General features: G+C 40.2%; 5 protein-coding genes and 1 pseudogene across 5 annotated transcripts in view; 3 read left to right on the top strand and 3 right to left on the bottom strand.

Moving 5' to 3' along the window:
• The window catches only part of LOC138050605 (tachykinin-like peptides receptor 86C), a 2426-nt gene extending 646 nt beyond the window's left edge, over positions 1-1780 (bottom strand). The window contains exon 1 of the mRNA XM_068896920.1: positions 1-1780. This exon is cut by the window's left edge and continues 646 nt beyond it. Within this exon, the coding sequence (XP_068753021.1) occupies positions 523-1548 (1026 nt within the window). The 5' untranslated portion in view covers positions 1549-1780 and the 3' untranslated portion in view covers positions 1-522.
• A 1355-nt stretch (positions 1781-3135) lies between these two features.
• On the top strand, positions 3136-4140 carry LOC138054081 (neuropeptide FF receptor 1-like). Its single transcript, XM_068900590.1, has one exon. It carries the CDS (start codon positions 3136-3138, stop codon positions 4138-4140), a length of 1005 nt encoding a protein of 334 aa, XP_068756691.1.
• A 5164-nt stretch (positions 4141-9304) lies between these two features.
• Positions 9305-10585, bottom strand: LOC138050604 (tachykinin-like peptides receptor 86C). The gene has a single exon (XM_068896919.1). It carries the CDS (start codon positions 10351-10353, stop codon positions 9415-9417), a length of 939 nt encoding a protein of 312 aa, XP_068753020.1. The 5' UTR covers positions 10354-10585; the 3' UTR covers positions 9305-9414.
• A 1646-nt stretch (positions 10586-12231) lies between these two features.
• Positions 12232-14125, top strand: LOC138050603 (neuropeptide FF receptor 1-like; annotated as a pseudogene).
• Positions 14126-14342: 217 nt separating this feature from the next.
• LOC138050602 (tachykinin-like peptides receptor 86C) lies at positions 14343-17711 on the bottom strand. Its single transcript, XM_068896917.1, has one exon. The coding sequence runs from the start codon at positions 17610-17612 to the stop codon at positions 16674-16676; it is 939 nt and encodes a 312-aa protein (XP_068753018.1). The 5' UTR covers positions 17613-17711; the 3' UTR covers positions 14343-16673.
• A 1529-nt stretch (positions 17712-19240) lies between these two features.
• LOC138050601 (neuropeptide FF receptor 1-like) overlaps positions 19241-20000 on the top strand; it is a 2048-nt gene continuing 1288 nt past the window's right edge. Inside the window, exon 1 of the mRNA XM_068896916.1 lies at positions 19241-20000. This exon is cut by the window's right edge and continues 1288 nt beyond it. Within this exon, the coding sequence (XP_068753017.1) occupies positions 19241-20000 (760 nt within the window).

Below are 20000 nucleotides of genomic sequence, written 5' to 3'. Positions count from 1 at the left end.
AGTGTGAATGAGTGTTGTTCTTTGTATCGTAAATGTATACACATATGTAAACTACAGAAATCAAGTGAGGCCTTAGGATACTGTAAATGTGATGGATGAAGAACCTTTCCTAATCAACAGCATCAGGAACTTCCTTTTGCATCACTCCCAAGGAAAGAGAAAAATCTTTGAATTGGGTAGACCTAAGAACGTAATAAGAAGCACGCTATCGAATATTAAACGGCTGTTAAACCACTTAGCCTTCATCAGGCTAACGGGGGTACCATCATGAGAGAGATCAACCGATTCAACCGAAATATTTCTGTCGTATCTCTTTTCTTTCGTTCTGAGCAGTATATTTTGTTGAAATGTATGTTATGTAATCAGAGCGTGGAACGAACATTTTTCCTAACATTTGAATAAATGGTATTTGGCTCGAATGGCGTGATTTCCTCTGATCATCATCTTGTTTGGGATTTGGGATGTTGACGACGGCGTCTACGACGACGACAAAGATCATGATGTTCACGATAATGTGTTAGTTTAGGATTTCCTGTTGCATTCAGCGGTTCTGACACTCATTTGAGTACCCGCATCCTCCGTTGCACTGTTGCGGCGATTTACTTGATCAGCTCCGTCCATTGACACAACAGTGTTTTCATCAAGCTTGCACATTGCACGTAGGCGAACTTTTCCTTTTATATTCCCGTCGAACGAGCAGTAGATGATGGGATTAATAGCCTCATTGATAAAAGTTCCAAACAAAGCAATTTCGCTCAAAAAGTGCCCACGATGGACATGGTCCGTACCTGCCACGATACGAAAAGCATACACAATGAAGGTTGGAAGCCAGCACACAGTGAAAGTTATTGCAACTAAGCCAGCCGTCCGTGTCACTCGTCTTTTGCTCTTTGAAATGACGGAAAGCCGAGTTACATCACAAGCATCCGATACGGAGCCACTTCCCCGCCGCATTATTCGAGCTACGTGAAAATAACACCAACACAAAATCAGAAAAGGTATCAACAGGACGAGGGAAAACTCGACGGCCTCGTACAGTTTATCCAACCACTTAATTGGAATCGTATTCGGAGTGCAAATCACATTGGAATCTGTAAGTGATATCTCGAACATGTACAGGTAGGGACTTGAGACAAAGGCTGGTATAATCCACGACAAGATGAGCATTTTTTTTACCACTCTTGTCTCTATCTTAGGCAAGTAGGGATGAGCCAAGCTGCGATATCGATCGAATGCGATCAAGGCATGAGTGAAGACAGCGGTTCCCAAGACGGCAATTTCGATGAACTCTATTATCTTGCAGGCCATTCGTCCAAAGATCCATTCATTGAGAAGAACATTGATAAGTTCAAATGGCATCGTCAAAAGACCAACGACGAGATCGGAAATTACCATGTTCAGAATAAACTGATACGTTGGCCGATTTTTAAGGAGGAGGCTTCGATGCTTCACGAGAATCACGCTCACAATTCCGTTTCCCACCATTGTGACTATAAATATTACCGCAAGAAAGGTACCTTCGAAAATATCAACTGCTTTAAGAGCCATTCTACAACACAATAGGGAGGTTCCAATAAAACGGTTTTGGGAAAACAGTGCAGCAAGATACAAAACCTCCTCAAATGAAAGCGGATCACAGTTATGTGTGCTGGTCAGACGAATCACATCTGCTTCGAAACACCATGGCAACTCGTGGTAGCACAGAATTCATGAATTCATAATACACAAAAGTAATTGCATTTGGAGATTAAGTATAAATATCGTCATTAACAAAACTAAAAAAAGTTGCGTTCTCACCTCTTCCTGTCATCTTGAGTATTGCAACAATCTGTAATACCCTAATTAAAGAAGCTCTAGATTATATCAGTGATATATTGCCAAAGTGACGTCTGATCTCGATGGAACAGAATTGACTCAGGAAGAAGGTGGCTCGCGATTTATCGATGTAAAGTGAAGATAAATCACGTTTGTATTATCTCCACCTTCGCAGATAAAATCATTATTCTGTGTCAGTCTCAATAAATTTGGTGTTTTACAAATGAAAAACGGATATGGGGATTTTCATATAAGGAGTACATTAGCATTAATGTCCGACTGTTTAAGTATGTCTGGGGTTACAATGCCTGACACTTTTTTGACCCGTTAATACGTTGTCTGCGACCGATAAAGTTTGCCCAAACTGACTTTAAAAGTTGTCTCAACTATCCTGAATATTTAGAAGGAAAACTTTTAAGAAAAAAACCTTACTAATAAACATAGTCTCTCGTGTGTCTAGAGACAAGTGACCTCGAATATAATGCCGGCGGAGTAACTCCTTGCCAGGGGCACCCAACGAGAATATAGTTCAAAACCATTTAAACATAGCATTGTTAAAAGTATTTTAGTATTTAAACGCTAGATATAGCCATATTTTTATGCCCTAATAATTTTTCATCTGTTCGGATTTCTTAGCGAAAAGTCTAGTGATCCGGAAACTATAGGGATCAAACCTTACCTTTTAGAAAATTCTAGGTGACCTTTTTAGGGTAACAATCCGTTAAAAATGGACAATTATACCATTTTTCAGATGTTCGAAAATCCTAGGAGGGGCAGGCAAGCAAGACATTTTACAACAAATATTCCGAAAATTCTAGATCTCAAATCGTCTTCCGAACAGGTATTTTCCTAAAATTGACGTTGGGTTCCCCTGTCCTTGTCCATTCACAGACAATAAAGAGTGGTACAGATTACTTATACATTCACTGTAGCCAAGGAATTCTAACAAGGGTAACTACACAAAAATTTATATACCCATGCGACCAATAGTCTATTCATTCTTGTGCAAATCCACTACTTATGAAATTATTAATTCTTGCATTCAAGGCCTACAATTTTGATATCGTTTGATATATATTTCGTTCGACGTTAACAGGGTTAGGGTTAGGTAATACGACATTCAAAGTCCATTTTAGGATATCTGCTTTGCATTAATTAATTTCTTGCAAGATCGGTTTGCTCAGTGAGACATGTTTTCGAAGCGTCTCAGGCAGATGTTATTTGGCACTGAAGTGCAGCCCTTGCCACGTACTTTCAATTGATCTCAACAAGAAAGGCTTTTCAGCAAACGGAAGCACTTTCATTGTTTTCATGCACACAATGGCCCTTTCGGCTACGGACATTTTAGAAGCAGCCGCGCATGCCTTGATATTCACGCTCACTATAGTGGGTAACCTCGCAGTGAGCATCGTCCTCATAAAATATCGAAGAATCTTCATTAAAAATCGACCAACGTATCAGTTTATACTGAACATGGTACTTTCTGATCTGCTCGTTGGTCTTTTGACGATGCCATTTGAATTTATCAGTCTTCTTCTCAATGAATGGACCTTTGGACCAACGGCGTGCAAGATAATAGAGTTCATCGAAATTGCTGTCTTGGGAACCGCTGTCTTCACTCATGCCTTGATCGCATTCGATCGATATCGCAGCTTGGCTCGTCCATATCTGCCTAAGATGGAGACAAGACTTGTGAAGAAACTGATTATCTTGTCATGGGCTTTCCCCGCCTTTGTATCGTCTCCTTATCTGTATATGTTTGAAATATCACAAACGGATTCTAACAAGGCCTGCACGCCAAATTCAATTCCGATACAGTGGCTAGATACTTTATACGAAGCCGTAGAATTTGTGACTATCCGTATGATACCTTTTGTAGTCTTGTGCTGGTGTTATTTTCACGTGGCTCGCATAATGTGTGGAGTAAGCCCCGCGGTGTCAGTTACTGACGGTGTTACGCGAGTATCTGTTATTTTCCAGAGCAAAAGGCGAGTGACACGAACCGCTGGCATGGTTGCAACAGCTTTTACTCTGTGCTGGCTTCCGACCTTCATTATGAATTTTGTGCGGGTAGTTTCGGGAACGGATCGTGTTCATCGGGGACACGTTCTGTTTGAAATTGCCATGTTTGGCGCATTTATCAATGAGGCCGTTAACCCTATTATCTACTGTGCTTTTGACGGAAATATCAGAGCAAAACTTCGCCCAGGAAACCTGTGTTATCACATTGTAGACATTTCTGGTTCAAGAAATGAAGTTGGTCAAGTAGGAAGCCACAACATCGCAACACATGACGAGGGAGTTCACATGGGATTCAGACCGTAGTCAGGGATGCGATGCATACTACGCAAAGGCGATTCCCTGAAGTCGACTCTCAAGGGACAACAATAGGGAGTCTATGAGCGACTGACGACCGCTACGGCGACGACAACCGCCGGCCGATTGGCACGGTTGAGCATCGGACTACTGTCCGGCCAGACCAATACTCAGGGTCTTTAAATAACTTAGGAGAAATTGCTGCCTTAGTAATGACATCTGCAAATGGTTAGACTCTCTCTAGTCTTCTCGGATAAGGACGATAAACCGTAAGCCCCGCGTCTCACTGAACCCTTCTTCAACATTCATAAAAGAACCCATCGCCGCAAGCGATTCGCAAATAGTAGGGCGCCGATTTCCCGGTGTTATAGTCTGTCCAACCAACATTTGACTTGATTTAAGTTAATTGTTACAGTGTCAGTTTACAGTGTCCCCAATTCGTGCTCCAACGCTAGAACGACTAGACATTGAAATAAAGTTCCTTTCATTTCCTTTCCCCCTCCCTCTGTTGTGTATATCGTGGTTTGGAGGGTTATTATTACTCGGAGATATTAGCTACAGGTACTCCAAGCTATAAAATCCGAGGATAAAGAAAGATATATGATATGATATATAATAACGCCACACGACAATAAACAAATATCGTTGATTAAATGAAGAAAAATAATCGCAAACGTGCATCGACGTGAATTCACCAAATTTGAGGTTTTTGCCGACGACAACATTAGCATACAAATGTGTATGAATTTTTCATTCTATATTGGCACTCTGACATCGCTCTTACCAGTTTATTTTTAGGTTAACTCACCCACATTGTACAACATGAACTCGAAATGGAATAATCGCGATAGACTTGCAAATGTGCAAAGTTATATTTTAAGGAGACGTGTTCGTCAACGTTCTTGTAATAGACATTAATAAAAGTTCCTAATAAATCATCTCCACCAAGAACATGGCCATTTATTGTGAAACTGCACTGACGATCACCTCGAAAAAGGGAATTATTTGTGGTCTTTTTGAGAACGCATCTCTGCCTAGCTTATTAATGAAGGATGTGCTTTCGTGTCCCCGTAAATTTCCGGACAAAACAGGTGATATAAAGCATTCAATTAACTTTGGTTTTTTGTTTTTGTTACTGGGTTGCCTGTGGGCAAACCCAGTCGAGGTCTGCGTTTAGTTTGTTTGTTTTCTTTTTTTTTTTTTTTTTTTTTCCGTGTCGGTAAAAGTCTTGCCTGTCACTCCCCTGGTAAGTGGTGTCTTTGTGTATAGAGCCTTCTGTGCGTATTTTCTTAGGATCGAGAGGGTAGTGGAACTGCGTAGATTTCTCTGGTGGACACAGTAGAATCACTAACTTAGCCTGCAATGGCGTCGAAAGTCATGCAACGCGAATGGCGTTTTAGTGGATCCTTAAACAAAATATACCCTTATGGAGCTCAATAATGGAAAGTCAGTTGGATAAACTAGGCATGAATCTCAAAAGCGACGAGTACTGGACTTCGACAACAATCTATCGCCCGTCGAGACGAAATCAAAGTGACCAGTATTCACCTGAAGTACATGGTAATTTGACACGATTGAGTTTCTTGCCTTCACGCACGCAATGAAATAGGAAGAGGTTTTCGCCTCTAAGAGCAAATGTGTTGTTTGGTTCAAGAAAATTTTCGCTGGAAAAGGATTCTGTGGTATTTTCTGCCTTTGTGTATTATAATATCATGTTGTGTATTGAATTTTCGAGCTTAGGGTTGAAATGTGATATGGGAGAAGTTTTTTAGTATTGCTCTGTAAGCAGGAAGGGTTCACAGGCCTGTTGGAAGCGTGCTTGAGTTTCAACAAAATGAGCCCCAAAATCAGTGAAAACTTGTGACGCAGATGAATAATAAAGTAGCTGCTATTTCCAAAATGATGGAATTACCTGGTGATAAATAACGTCGTACGTGTCTTGGAGAGTAAATTTTGACCTTTGCATAAACAAGAATTGGGCGATTGTGATCTTTGTTTTGACTTCGCTCATTTCATTGTCAAACTTTATAACACTTGACAGAAAAAGAAACTTACAAAAACCCGGTATCTTGCCATCAGTTGACACAGATGCTTCACTGTTTGGCGAGTAAACATACCGCGGTAACTTAATCACGGCGCCCGCTGAATTCCGGCCATGTCACTTTCGATTTTGCAATTTACTTGAACGTAGCAAAAATCTCCCAAAATGTTTGTCGCTGATCGTAACTTTTTATATTCTATATTCACGGTTCAAAATTAATGTTGTTTTCATGTCGTAAATATTTTATTCTCGATCAACCGTCCGGGAAACTTCCTTCTGCTCTTTCTGAAAACTGTGTATCAATAGTTATTTGCTTTTTCATCAATATTTGTTTTGCATAAAGCAAGCTAACAGAATCTGTACCTTGCTGAGTTCGCATTTGTTAGCGTTAATAGTATTTTCGGTTAGATGTTTCTGTTTTTTATGAGGGGTTTATTGTTTTGGTCTCCCATCGTAACCCTAACCCCGCGAAACAGGGCTTGACTTCAGTGAAGTTTAGTATTACAAAGCTGTCAGATGCTCAGAGGGCACACTTGTGGTGAAAAGAAGTTGTGAGGGAACTTGAAAATTATCCACATGTCAGCCCAGGAGCCAATGTTTCTCGCTTCTCTTTTATTTGTTATTCTTCAGAGACTGGAATGCTGTATTTCAATACCACACAATTCAGTGCCTTCTGATTTTCTGTAGCACGAACCACAGGCAACCCAGTGTATGCTTCACAGAAGCATCTCGTTTTTTTGAAAACGTAGGAGTAACTTATGTCACGCAATCGTTTAGCACTTATCGTTGAAAATGAGCTGATCTTATAATTCCACACGTCATTAAAATCATAACCCACTAAATTCTGGCATTCTCGGCATCTACAAAGTTTTTTTCATTGATAGCTTTACTTTGTCCTTGTCCGTGAGATAAGACAACCGTTTGCCATTGGAAATTAAAGTCTTACCTTTTCCGAGCAAGTATTTTAAAAATTGCCTTTACTGTAGTTTCGGTTACGTAAGCAAAATACCAAAATAATTATATTCCGTGCATCGCAAAGCATTGAGGCACCTGCATATGATATAATAGAGCTGGGTCATAACTGATATTATTCTAGAGCACAGCAAGCTTTATCACGTATTTATTGACACAGATAATAGGCCATTTTCGAAATCTCAAATATTTAGCTTGATAGTGAGGCAGTGAGGATAAAACAAGAATGAATGTGAAACATATTTGCAAATTATCCACTTCCCTTTGTATTTGTCCTCTAAACCTCTTTCCAAGCTGGATTTTAATATATCGAAATTGATATTATATTATTAAGCCCACTTCTCAGCGGTGTCAGTTTCAGAATGTTTTCGAATCAAAACTAGAAATTCCCAAAGGACTGTATGATTTCTAAATTCTTGACTGTTCCTTCACTTGTTTTCGAGCAATTTGAGATTTTTTTGTCGAAATTTAATCGTGGAAAGTATGGCAAGGCACTGTATAGCATATGGATTAACCGAATTAGAAGTAACAACCCCAAATGCGCGAAACTACCGAGGAGAGACTTTCCAATCAACAATTTCTCTTGAAAAAAACTCTTCTTTTTTTCTTTTTTTCCCCCGCATTTTGCGCACTAAATCTCCCTATAGGGATTGGCTGAGGACAGACACTAAGAACACAAGTTGATTCAGAAATAAAAACAGCCATTGATGATTGCGTTATAAAACGAGTTCATCATGCGAAATCACTTGGGTTATATGTCGATGACACCCTGTCTTGGTCCAAGCATATCAGTCGAGGAGATCTTTAACCCTTTCAGCCCCGATAGTGCCAAATGGCACTTATAGATTTTACTCTGTCTAACGCCAGACGATTTTACTCGTCAATGGGGAACCCCTCGGGGCTTAAAGGGTTAAGCTAACAGCATGAAAAAACTATGTCCCTGTTTAACCCTTTCAGCCCCGATAGTGCCAAATGGCACTTATAGATTTTACTCTGTCTAACGCCAGACGATTTTACTCGTCAATGGGGAACCCCTCGGGGCTTAAAGGGTTAAGAAAGTATCATAGGGGATCGGAGCATTGAAGAGCGTAAGACCTTTTGTTGATAGACGCACTGCCATTAAAATCTATCATTCTCCGACAGAGTCATATCTCTAGTCTGGGATGGCCACGCTGTACATCTAGCATGCTTTAAAAGTTGCAAAATCGAGCTGCCAGAGTGATCACACAATCTAGCTATGACACGGAATCAAATTTTTAACTCGACGTTTTCGGTTGGAACAGGGTCTCTGTTAAAAGGACAAAGCAAGAAGCTAACTTGATGTTTAAAGCACTAAACAATCTAGTGCCTGACTATTTAACATGATTTTTTAAAGACCGCGACTTTAGGAATAGAGAGAAAAGGCTAGCCATACCTAAACCACGGACCAACAAAATGAAGAGACCATAGCGGGGAAGTTCTCTAGGGATTAAACTTCCAGCGGAGCTGCGAACAGCAGGTACTCTTCGTGAATTCAAGAGCTATCTGGAAAGCTATGATTTCTAAGCCAGACTCATTACACGGTAGACATGTAAAACAGTTAGTTATATTTTCTTATTATTCTCATCGGAAAGGCCAGGACCATATTTTCGGTGCGGTTTTTCCTGTACAGCAAAATGCGCTATAGACGCACGTGGCAGATTTTCAATGGCGTAAAGATATGTGGTGGACAGCCTGGAAAAAATATTGATTCCTGTTTGAGTATTCAAATATGGTGAGTTGTTGTTATTGTTGTTGTTGGATACACACACCGTTCTTTCAAGTGAATTCAGTTGATGGTGAATATTAAATCCATTCAAATAGACTCCAAAGTATTAATTAAGTTGTTGTATATGCGGATTGTGACTTGCCATCTTCTACAAGCGAACAAACTCCTTGTTGGAAAACAGAGGAGGAAGCGAAGAAAAAGTACCCGCAGTTGTTGTTAATCTTATTTCATGATTAGTTAAGTCTTTTTTTCTAAAGCATTCCAAAGTTGTTCTTCCTTTTTTTTTTTTTATCACAAACTTAAAAGTCGAAATTGTCGGGTGAATACTAGCATTACGTTTAATACATTCACCCCAAAACACGACTTGACGGCTTACTTTTTTTCCTTACTTGTGAAAACCCTAAATCCTGCCATTATTTTTCCGACCACGCGTTTTTTCAGGTGTTAAACATTAACTCGCCATGGGAGAGAATGCGAATAAATGGTGAGAACGTTAAAGAAAACTCGTAGTTGAAAGTGGATTTTACTTGGGAGCTGACACACCACTGTTTTCATCAAGCTTGCACATTGCACGTAGGCGAACTTTACCTTTTATATTCCCGTCGAACGAGCAGTAGATGATGGGGTTAATAGCCTCATTGATAAGAGTTCCAAACAAAGCAATTTCGCTCAAAAGGTGCCCACGATAGACATGGTCCGTACCTGCCACAATACGAAAAAAATACACAATGAGGGTTGGCAGCCAGCACACAGTGAAAGTTATTGCAACTAAGCCAGCGGTCCGTGTCACTCGTCTTTTGCTCTTTGAAATGACAGAAAGCTGGGTTACATCACAAGCATCCGATACAGAGCGACTTCCCTGCCACATTATCCGAGCTACGTGAAAATAACACCAACACAAGATCACAAAAGGTATCAACAGGACGAGGGAAAACTCGACGGCCTCGTACAGTTTATCCAACCACTTAATTGGAATCGTATTCGGAGTGCAAACCACATTGGAATCTGTAAGTGATATCTCGAACATGTACAGGTAGGGACTTGAGACAAAGGCTGGTATAATCCACGACAAGATGAGCATTTTTCTTACCACTCTTGTCTCTATCTTAGGCAAGTAGGGATGAGCCAGGCTGCGATATCGATCGAATGCGATCAAGGCATGAGTAAAGACAGCGGTTCCCAAGACGGCAATTTCGATGAACTCTATTATCTTGCATGCCGTTCGTCCAAAGATCCATTCATTGAGAAGAACATTGATAAGTTCAAATGGCATCGTCAAAAGACCAACGACGAGATCGGAAATAACCATGTTCAGAATAAACTGATACGTTGGCCGATTTTTAAGGAGGAAGCTTCGATGCTTCACGAGAATCATGCCCACAATTCCGTTTCCCACCATTGTGACTATAAATATTACCGCAAGAAAGGTACCTTCGAAAATATCAACTGCTTTAAGAGCCATTCTACAACACAATAGGGAGGTTCCAATAAAACGGTTTTGGGAAAACAGTGCAGCAGGATACAAAACCTCCTCAAATGAAAGCGGATCACAGTTATGTGTGCTGGTCAGACGAATCACATCTGCTTCGAAACACCATGGCAACTCGTGGTAGCACAGAATTCATGAATTCATAATACACAAAAGTAATTGCTTTTGGAGATAAAGTATAAATATCGTCATTAACAAAACTAAAAAAAGTTGCGTTCTCACCTCTTCCTGTCATCTTGAGTATTGCAACAATTTGTAATACCCTAATTAAAGAAGCTCTAGATTATATCAGTGATATATTGCCAAAGTGACGTCTGGTCTCGATGGAACAGAATTGACTCAGGAAGAAGGCGGCCGGCGAGTTATTGATGTAAAGTGAAGATAAATCACGTTTGTATTATCTCCACCTTGGCAGATAAAATCATCATTCTGTGTCATTCTCAATAAATTTGGTGTTTTAGAAATGAAAAACGGATATGCGGATTTTCATATAAGGAGTACATAAGCATTAATGTCCGACTGTTTAAGTATTTCTGTTGGTTACAATGCCTGACGCTTTTGTGACCCGTTAATACGTTGTGTTTACCCGAACTGAGTTTAAAAGTTGCGTCAACTATCCTGTAGGTTTCGAAGGAAAACGTTTAAGAAAAAACCTTACTAAGAAACATAGTCTCTTGGGTGTCTAAAGACAAGTGACCTCGAATATGATCCCGGCGGAGTAACTCCTTGCAACGGGCACCCAACAAGAATATAGTTCAAAACCACTTAAACATAGCTTTGTTAGAAGTATTTTAGTATGAAACAGTAGATATAGGCATATTTTTATGCCCTAAAATTTTTTCATCTTCGGATTTCCTAGCGAAAAGTCTAGTGATCTGAAAACTAAAGGGATCAAACCTTACCTTTCCGAAAGTTTAGGGTAACAATCCGTTAAAAATGAACAATTATACCATTTTTCAGATGTTCGAAAATCCTAGGAGGGGCAGGCAAGCAAGACATTTTACAACAAATATTCCGAAAATTCTAGATCTCGAATCGTCTTCCGAACAGATATTTTCCGAAAATTGACTTTGGGTGCCCCTGTCCTTGCCCATTCACAGACAACAAAGAATGGTACAGATTAATTATACAGTCACCATAGCCACGGAATTCTAACTGAGTTAACTACACAAAAATTAATATACCCATGCGACCAATAGTCTATTCATTCTGGTGCGAATCCACCACTTATAAAATTACTAATTCTTGCATTCAAGGCCTACAATTCTGATATCGTTAACGGTTGTAGCAATATATTTCGTTCGACGTCAACAGGGTTATGGTTACGTAATAATAATAATAGGTAATAATGTGGGAGGCGCGGTGGCCTCATGGTTAGTGCGCTCGACTCCAGATCGAGTGGTCCGGCCTCAGGGCCTGGCCGGGGACATTGTGTTGCGTTCTGGGGCAAGACGCTTTACTCTCACGGTGCCTCTCACCACCCAGGTGTATAAATGGGTACCGGCGTAATGCTGGGGGTAACCCTGCGATGGACTAGCATCCCATCCAGGAGGGAGCATAAATACTCCTAGTCGCTTCATGCTACGGAAACCAGACATAAGCGCCGGCCTTAATGGTGCCTTCAGGCTCGTAACAGAGACTAATACGACATTCAAAGTACGTTTTAGGATATTTGCTTTGCATTAATTAATTTCTTGCAAGATCGATTTGCTCAGTGAGACATGTTTTCGAAGCGTCTCAGGCAGATGTTATTTGGCACTGACGTGACGCCCTTGCCACGCACTTTCAATTAATCTCAACGAGAAAGGCTTTTCAGAAAACGGAAGCACTTTCATTGTTTTCATGCAAACAATGGCCCTTTCGGCTACGGACATTTTAGAAGCAGCCGCGCTTGCCTTAATATTCATGCTCAAAAATGGTGGGTAACCTCGCAGTAAGCATCGTCCTCATAAAATATCGAAGAATCTTCATTAAAAATCGACCAACGTATCAGTTTATACTGAACATGGTACTTTCTGATCTGCGCGTTGGTCTTTTGACGATGCCATTTGAATTTATCAGTCTTCTTCTCAATGAATGGACCTTTGGACCAACGGCGTGCAAGATAATAGAGTTTATCGAAATTGCTGTCTTTGGAACCCCTGTCTTCACTCATGCCTTGATCGCATTCGACCGATATCGCAGCTTGGCTCGTCCATATCTGCCTGAGATGGAGACAAGACTTGTTAGAAACTAATTATCTTGTCATGGGCTATCCCTGCCTTTGTATCGTGTCCTTATCTGTATATGTTTGAAATATCACAAACGGATTCTAACAAGGCCTGCACGCCAAATTCAATTCCGATACAGTGGCTAGATACTTTATACGAAGCCGTAGAATTTGCAACTATCCGTATGATACCTTTTGTAGTCTTGTGGTGGTGTTATTTTCACGTGGCTCGCATAATGTGTGGAGTAAGCCCCGTGGTGTCAGTTACTGACGGTGTTACGCGAGTATCTGTTATTTTCCAGAGCAAAAGGCGAGTGACACGAACCGCTGGCATGGTTGCAACAGCTTTTACTCTGTACTGGTTTCCGACCTTCATTATGAATTTTGTACGGGTAGTTTCGGGAACGGATCGTGTTCATCGGGGACACGTTCTGTTCGAAATTGCCATGTTTGGCGCATTTATCAATGAGGCCGTTAACCCTATTATCTACTGTGCTTTTGACGGAAATATCAGAGCAAAACTTCGCCCAGGAAACCTCTGTAATCACATTGTAGACCTTTATCGTTCAACAAATGAAGTTGGTCAAGTAAGGACCCACAACATCGCAACACATGACGAGGGAGTTCACATGGGATTTAGACCTTAGTCATGGATGCGATGCATACTACGCAAAGGCGATTCCCTGAAGTCGACTCTCAAGGGACAACAATAGGGAGTCTATGAACGACTGACGACCGCTACGGCGACGACAACCGCCGGCCGATTGGCACGGTTGAGCATCGGACTACTGTCCGGCCAGACCAATACTCAGGGTCTTTAAATAACTTAGCAGAAATTGCTGCCTTAGTAATGACATCTGCAAATGGTTAGACTCTCTCTAGTCTTCTCGGATAAGGACGATAAACCGTAAGCCCCGCGTCTCACTGAACCCTTCAACATTCATAAAAGAACCCATGGCCACAAGCGATTCGCAAATAGTAGGGCGCCGAGTTCCCGGTGTTATAGTCTGTCCAACCAACATTTGACTTGATTTAAGTTAATTGTTACAGTGTTAGTTTACAGTGTCCCCAATTCGTGCTCCAACGCTAGAACGACTAGACATTGAAATAAAGTTCCTTTCATTTCCTTTCCCTCCCTCTGTTGTGTATATCGTGGTTCGGAGGGTTACTATTACTCGGAGATATTAGCTACAGGTACTCCAAGCTATAAAATCCGAGGATAAAGAAAGATATGTGATATGATATATAATAACGCCACACGACAATAAACAAATATCGTTGATTAAATGAAGAAAAATAATCGCAAACGTGCATCGACGTGAATTCACCAAATTTGAGGTTTTTGCCGACGATAACATAAGCATACAAATGTGTATGAATTTTTCATTTTATATTGGCACTCTGACATCGCTCTTACCAGTTTATTTTTAGGTTAATTCACCCACATTGTACAACATGAACTCGAAATGGAATAATCGCGATAGACTTGCGAATGTGCAAAGTTATATTTTAAGGAGACGTGTTCGTCAACGTCGTTGTGGTAGATCTTAATTAAAGTTCCTAATAAATCATCTCCACCAAGGGCAGGGTCTTTTATTGTGAAACTGCATTGACGATCAACTCGAAAAAGGGAAATATTTGTGGTCTTTTTGAGAACGTATCTCTGCATAGCTTAATTAATGCAGGGATGTGCTTTCGTGTCCCCGTAAAGTTCCGGACACAACAGGCGAAATAAAGCATTCAATTAACTTTGTTTTTTTTTTTTCTTTTTTGGAAAACGTGGGAGTAACTTATGTCACGCAGTCGTTTAGTTCTTATCGTTGGAAATGAAATGATCTTATAATTCCACACATCATTAAAATCATAACAAACTAAAATCTGGCATTCTCGGCATCTACACAGCTTTTTTCATTGATAGCTTTAGTTTGTTTTTGGCCGTGAGATAAGGCAACGGTTTCCGTTTGGAAATTAAAGTCTTACCTTTTCAAGTATTTTAAAAACTCCCTTTATTGTAATTTCGGTTGCGTGAGCAAAATACCAAAATAGTTATATTCCTTGCATCGCAAAGCACTGAGGCACCTGCATAAGATATAACAGACCTGCGTGATAAATGATATTATTCTAGAGCACAGAAAGCCTTATAACGTATTTATTAACACAGATAATAGGCCATTTTCGAAATATCAAATATTTAGCTTGATAGTAAGGCAGTGAGGATAAAACAATAGAAACACTTAGGAATGAATGTGAAACATATTTGCATATTATCCACTTCCCTTTGTATTTGTTCTCTAAACCTTTTTCCCAAGCTGGATTTTAATATATCGAAATTTATATTATTTTATTAAGACCACTTCTCAGCGGTGTTAGTTTCAGAAGGTTTTCGAATCAAAACTAGAAATTCCCAAAGGACTGTGTGATTTCTAAATTCTTGACTATTCCTTTGCTTGTTTTCGAGCAATTTGAGTTTTTTTTTGTCGAAATTAAATAGTGGAGAGTATGGCAAGGCACTGTATAGCATATGGATTAAACGAAGTAACAACCCCAAATGCGCGAAACTACCGAGGAGAGACTTTCCATTCAACAATTTCTTCTGAAAAAGCTCTTCTTGTTTTTTTCCCCCGCATTTTGCGCACTAAATCTCTCTATGGGGATTGGCTGAGGACAGACACTAAGAACACAAGTTGATTCAGAAATAAAAACAGCCATTGATGATAGAGTTATAAAACGAGTTAATCATGCGAAATCACTTGGGTTATATGTCGATGACACTCTGTCTTGGTCCCAGCATATCAGTCGAGGAGATCTTTAAAAAATTATCATAGGGGATCGGAGCATTAAAGAGCATAAGACCTTTTGTTGATAGACGCACTGCCATTAAGAACCATGATTCTCCGACAGAGTCATTTCTCTAGTCTGGGATGGCCATGCTGTAAATCTAGCATGCTTTAAAAGTTGCAAAATCGTGCTGCCAGAGTGATCACAAAATATAGCTATGACACGGAATCAAAATTTTAACTCGACGTTTTTGGTCGGAACAGGGTCTCTGTTAAAAGGACAAAGCAAGAAGCTAACATGATGTTTAAAGCACTAAACAATCTAGCGCCTGAATATTTAACATGAATTTTTAAGGACCGCGACTTTAGGAATAGAGAGAAAAGGCTAGCCATACCTAAAGCACGGACCAACGAAATGAAGAAGCCATAGCGGGGCAGTTCCCTGGATTAAACTTCCAGCGGAGTTGCGAACAGCAGGTACTCTTCGTGAATTCAAGAGCGATCTGGAAAGCTATGATTTCTAAGTCAGACTCATTACGCGGCAGACATGTAAAACAGTTAGTTATATTTTCTAATTATTCTGATCGGAAATGCCAGGACCATATTTTCGGTGAGGTTTTTTCTGTGCAGCAAAATGCGCTATCGACGCACGTGGCAGTTTTTCATTGGCGTAAAGATATGTGGTGGACAGCATGGAAAAAAGATTGATTGCAGTTCGAGGATTCAAATATGGTGAGTTGTTGTTGTTGTTGTTGTTGTTGTTTTTTTTTTGGGGGGGGGGTGGGCTCCACTGAGACGCTCAAAACACAAACGGATACACACACCGTTCTTTCAAGTGAATTCAGTTGATCATGAATCTTAAATCCATTCAAATGAACTCCAAAGTATTAATTAAGTTGTTATATATATGAGGACTGTGACTTGTCATCTTCTACAAGCGAACAAATTCGTTGTTGGAAAACAGAGGAGGAAGCGAAGAAAAAGTACCCGCAGTTGTTGTTAGTCTTATTTGAAGATTAATTAAGTCTTTTTTTCTAAAGCATTTCAAAGTTGTTCTTCCTTTTTTCTTTTAACCAAGAACTTAAAAGGCGAAGTTGTCGTGTGAATACTAGCATTGCGTTAAATACATTCACCCCAAACACACGACTTTTACGGCTTACTTTCTTTCCTTACTTGTGAAAACCCTAAATCCTGCCATTAATTTTACGACCACGCGTTTTTTCAGGTGTTAAATATTACCTCGTCATGGGAGAGAATGAGAATAAATGGTGAGAACGTTAAAAAAAACTTAGAGTTGAAAGTGGATTTTACTTGGGAACTGACAGACCAGTGTTTTCATCAAGCTTGCACATTGCACATAGGCGAAGTTTCCCTTTTATATTCCCGTCGAACGAGCAGTAGATGATGGGGTTAATAGCCTCATTGATAAGAGTTCCAAACAAAGCAATTTCGCTCAAAAGGTGCCCACGATAGACATGGTCCGTACCTGCCACAATACGAAAAACATACACAATGAAGGTTGGAAGCCAGCACACAGTGAAAGTTATTGCAACTAAGCCAGCGGTCCGTGTCACTCGTCTTTTGCTCTTTGAAATGATGGAAAGCCGAGTTACATCACAAGCATCCGATACAGAGCGACTTCCCTGCCACGTTATACGAGCTACGTGAAAATAACACCAACACAAAATCAGAAAAGGTATACACAGGACGATGGAAAACTCGACGGCCTCGTATAGCTTATCCAACCACTTAATTGGAATCGTATTCGGAGTGCAAATCAAATTGGAGTCTGTAAGTGATATCTCAAACATGTACAGGTAGGGACTTGAGACAAAGGCTGGTATAATCCACGACAAGATGAGCATTTTTCTTACCACTCTTGTCTCTATCTTAGGCAAGTAGGGATGAGCCAAGCTGCGATATCGATCGAATGCGATCAAGGCATGAGTAAAGACAGCGGTTCCCAAGACGGCAATTTCGATGAACTCTATTATCTTGCAGGCCGTTCGTCCAAAGATCCATTCATTGAGAAGAACATTGATAAGTTCAAATGGCATCGTCAAAAGACCAACGACGAGATCGGAAATTACCATGTTCAGAATAAATTGATACGTTGGCCGATTTTTAAGGAGGAAGCTTCGATGCTTCATGAGAATCACGCTCACAATTCCGTTTCCCACCATTGTGACTATAAATATTACCGCAAGAAAGGTACCTTTGAAAATATCAACTGCTTTAAGAGCCATTCTACAACACAATAGGGAGGTTCCAATAAAACGGTTTTGGGAAAACAGTGCAGCAGGATACAAAACCTCCTCAAATGAAAGCGGATCACAGTTATGTGTGCTGGTCAGACGAATCACATCTGCTTCGAAACACCATGGCAACTCGTGGTAGCACAGAATTCATGAATTCATAATACACAAAAGTAATTGCTTTTGGAGATTAAGTATAAATATCATCATTAACAAAACTAAAAAAAGGTTGCGTTCTCACCTCTTCCTGTCATCTTGAGTATTGCAACAATTTGTAATACCCTAATTAAAGAAGCTCTAGATTATATCAGTGATATATTGCCAAAGTGACGTCTGGTCTCGATGGAACAGAATTGACTCAGGAAGAAGGTGGCCGGCGAGTTATCGATGTAAAGTGAAGATAAATCACATTTGTATTATCTCCACCTTCGCAGACAAAATAATCATTCTGTGTCAGTCTCAATAAATTTGGTGTTTTACAAATAAAAACAGATGTTGGGATTTTCATATAAGGAGTACATTAGCATTAATGTCCGACTGTTTAAGTATTTCTGATGGTTACAATGCCTGACGCTTTTTTGACCCGTTAATAGGTTGTCTGCGGCCGATAAAGTTTGCCCAAACTGACTTTAAAAGTTGTCTCACCTATCCTAAAGATTTGGATGGAAAACTTTGAAGGAAAAAAGGCTTACTACGGAAAGATAGTCTCTAGTGTGTCTAGAGACAAGTGACCTCGAATATAATGACGGCGGAGTAACGCCTTGCCAGGGGCACCCAACGAGAATATAGTTCAAAAAAACTTAAACATAGCATTGTTGAAAGTATTTTAGTATTTAAACGGTAGAAATAGGCATATTTTTATCCCCTAAAAATTTTTCATTTGTTCGGATTTCCAAGCAAAAAGTCTAGTGATCCGAAAACTATAGGGATCAAACTTTACCTTTTCGAAAATTTTAGCCAAAAAAAAAGACTCCCGAAAATTCTAGGTGACCTTTTTAGGGTGACAATCCGTTAAAAATGGACAATTATACCATTTTTCAGATGTTCGAAAATCCTAGGAGGGGCGGGCAAGCAAGAAATTTTACAACAAATATTCCGAAAATTCTAGATCTCAAATCGTCTTCCGAACAGATATTCTCCTAAAATTGACGTTGGGTGCCCCTGTCCTTGCCCATTCACAGACAATAAAGAGTGATACAGATTAATTATACATTCACCATAGCCAAGGAATTCTAACTGAGGTAACTACACAAAAATTAATATACCCATGCGACCAATAGTCTATTCAGTCTTGTGAGAATCCACTACTTATGAAATTACTAATTCTTGCATTCAAGGACTACAATTCTGATATCGTTAACGGTTGTAGCAATATATTTCGTTCGACGTAAACAGGGTTAGGGTTAGGTAATACGACATTCAAAGTCCGTTTTAGGATATTTGCTTTGCATTAATTAATTTCTTGCAATATCGATTTGCCCAGTGAGACATGTTTTCGAAGCGTCTCAGGCAGATGTTATTTGGCACTGAAGTGCAGCCCTTGCCACGCACTTCCAATTGATCTCAACGAGAAAGGATTTTCAGAAAACGGAAGCACTTTCATTGTTTTCATGCACACAATGGCCCCTTCGGCTACGGACCTTTTAAAAGCAGCCGCGCTTGCCTTGATATTCACGCTCACTATAGTGGGTAACCTCGCAGTAAGCATCGTCCTCATAAAATATCGAAGAATCCTCATTAAAAATCGACCAACGTATCAGTTTATACTAAACATGGTACTTTCTGATCTGCTCGTTGGTCTTTTGACGATGCCATTTGAATTTATCAGTCTTCTTCTCAATGAATGGACCTTTGGACGGACGGCGTGCAAGATAATAGAGTTCATCGAAATTGCTGTCTTGGGAACCGCTGTCTTTACTCATGCCTTGATCGCATTCGACCGATATCGCAGCTTGGCTCGTCCATATCTGCCTAAAATGGAGACAAGAATTGTGAAGAAACTGATTATCTTGTCATGGGCTTTCCCCGCCTTTGTATCGTCTCCTTATCTGTATATGTTTGAAATATCACAAGCGGATTCTAACAAGGCCTGCACGCCAAATTCAATTCCGATAAAGTGGCTAGATACTTTATACGAAGCCGTAGAATTTGCAACTATCCGTGTGATACCTTTTGTAGTCTTGTGCTGGTGTTATTTTCACGTGGCTCGCATAATGTGTGGAGTAAGCCCCGCGGTGTCAGTTACTGACGGTGTTACGCGAGTGTCTGTTATTTTCCAGAGCAAAAGGCGAGTGACACGAACCGCTGGCATGGTTGCAACAGCTTTTACTCTGTGCTGGCTTCCGACCTTCATTATGAATTTTGTGCGGGTAGTTTCGG

The sequence above is a fragment of the Montipora capricornis genome, chromosome 6 (genome assembly GCF_036669925.1).
Source record: "Montipora capricornis isolate CH-2021 chromosome 6, ASM3666992v2, whole genome shotgun sequence".
NCBI classification, from domain to species: Eukaryota; Metazoa; Cnidaria; class Anthozoa; order Scleractinia; family Acroporidae; genus Montipora; species Montipora capricornis.
The sequence above is the reverse complement of the archived record's forward strand: the minus strand, read 5'-3'. Positions and strand labels throughout refer to the sequence as shown.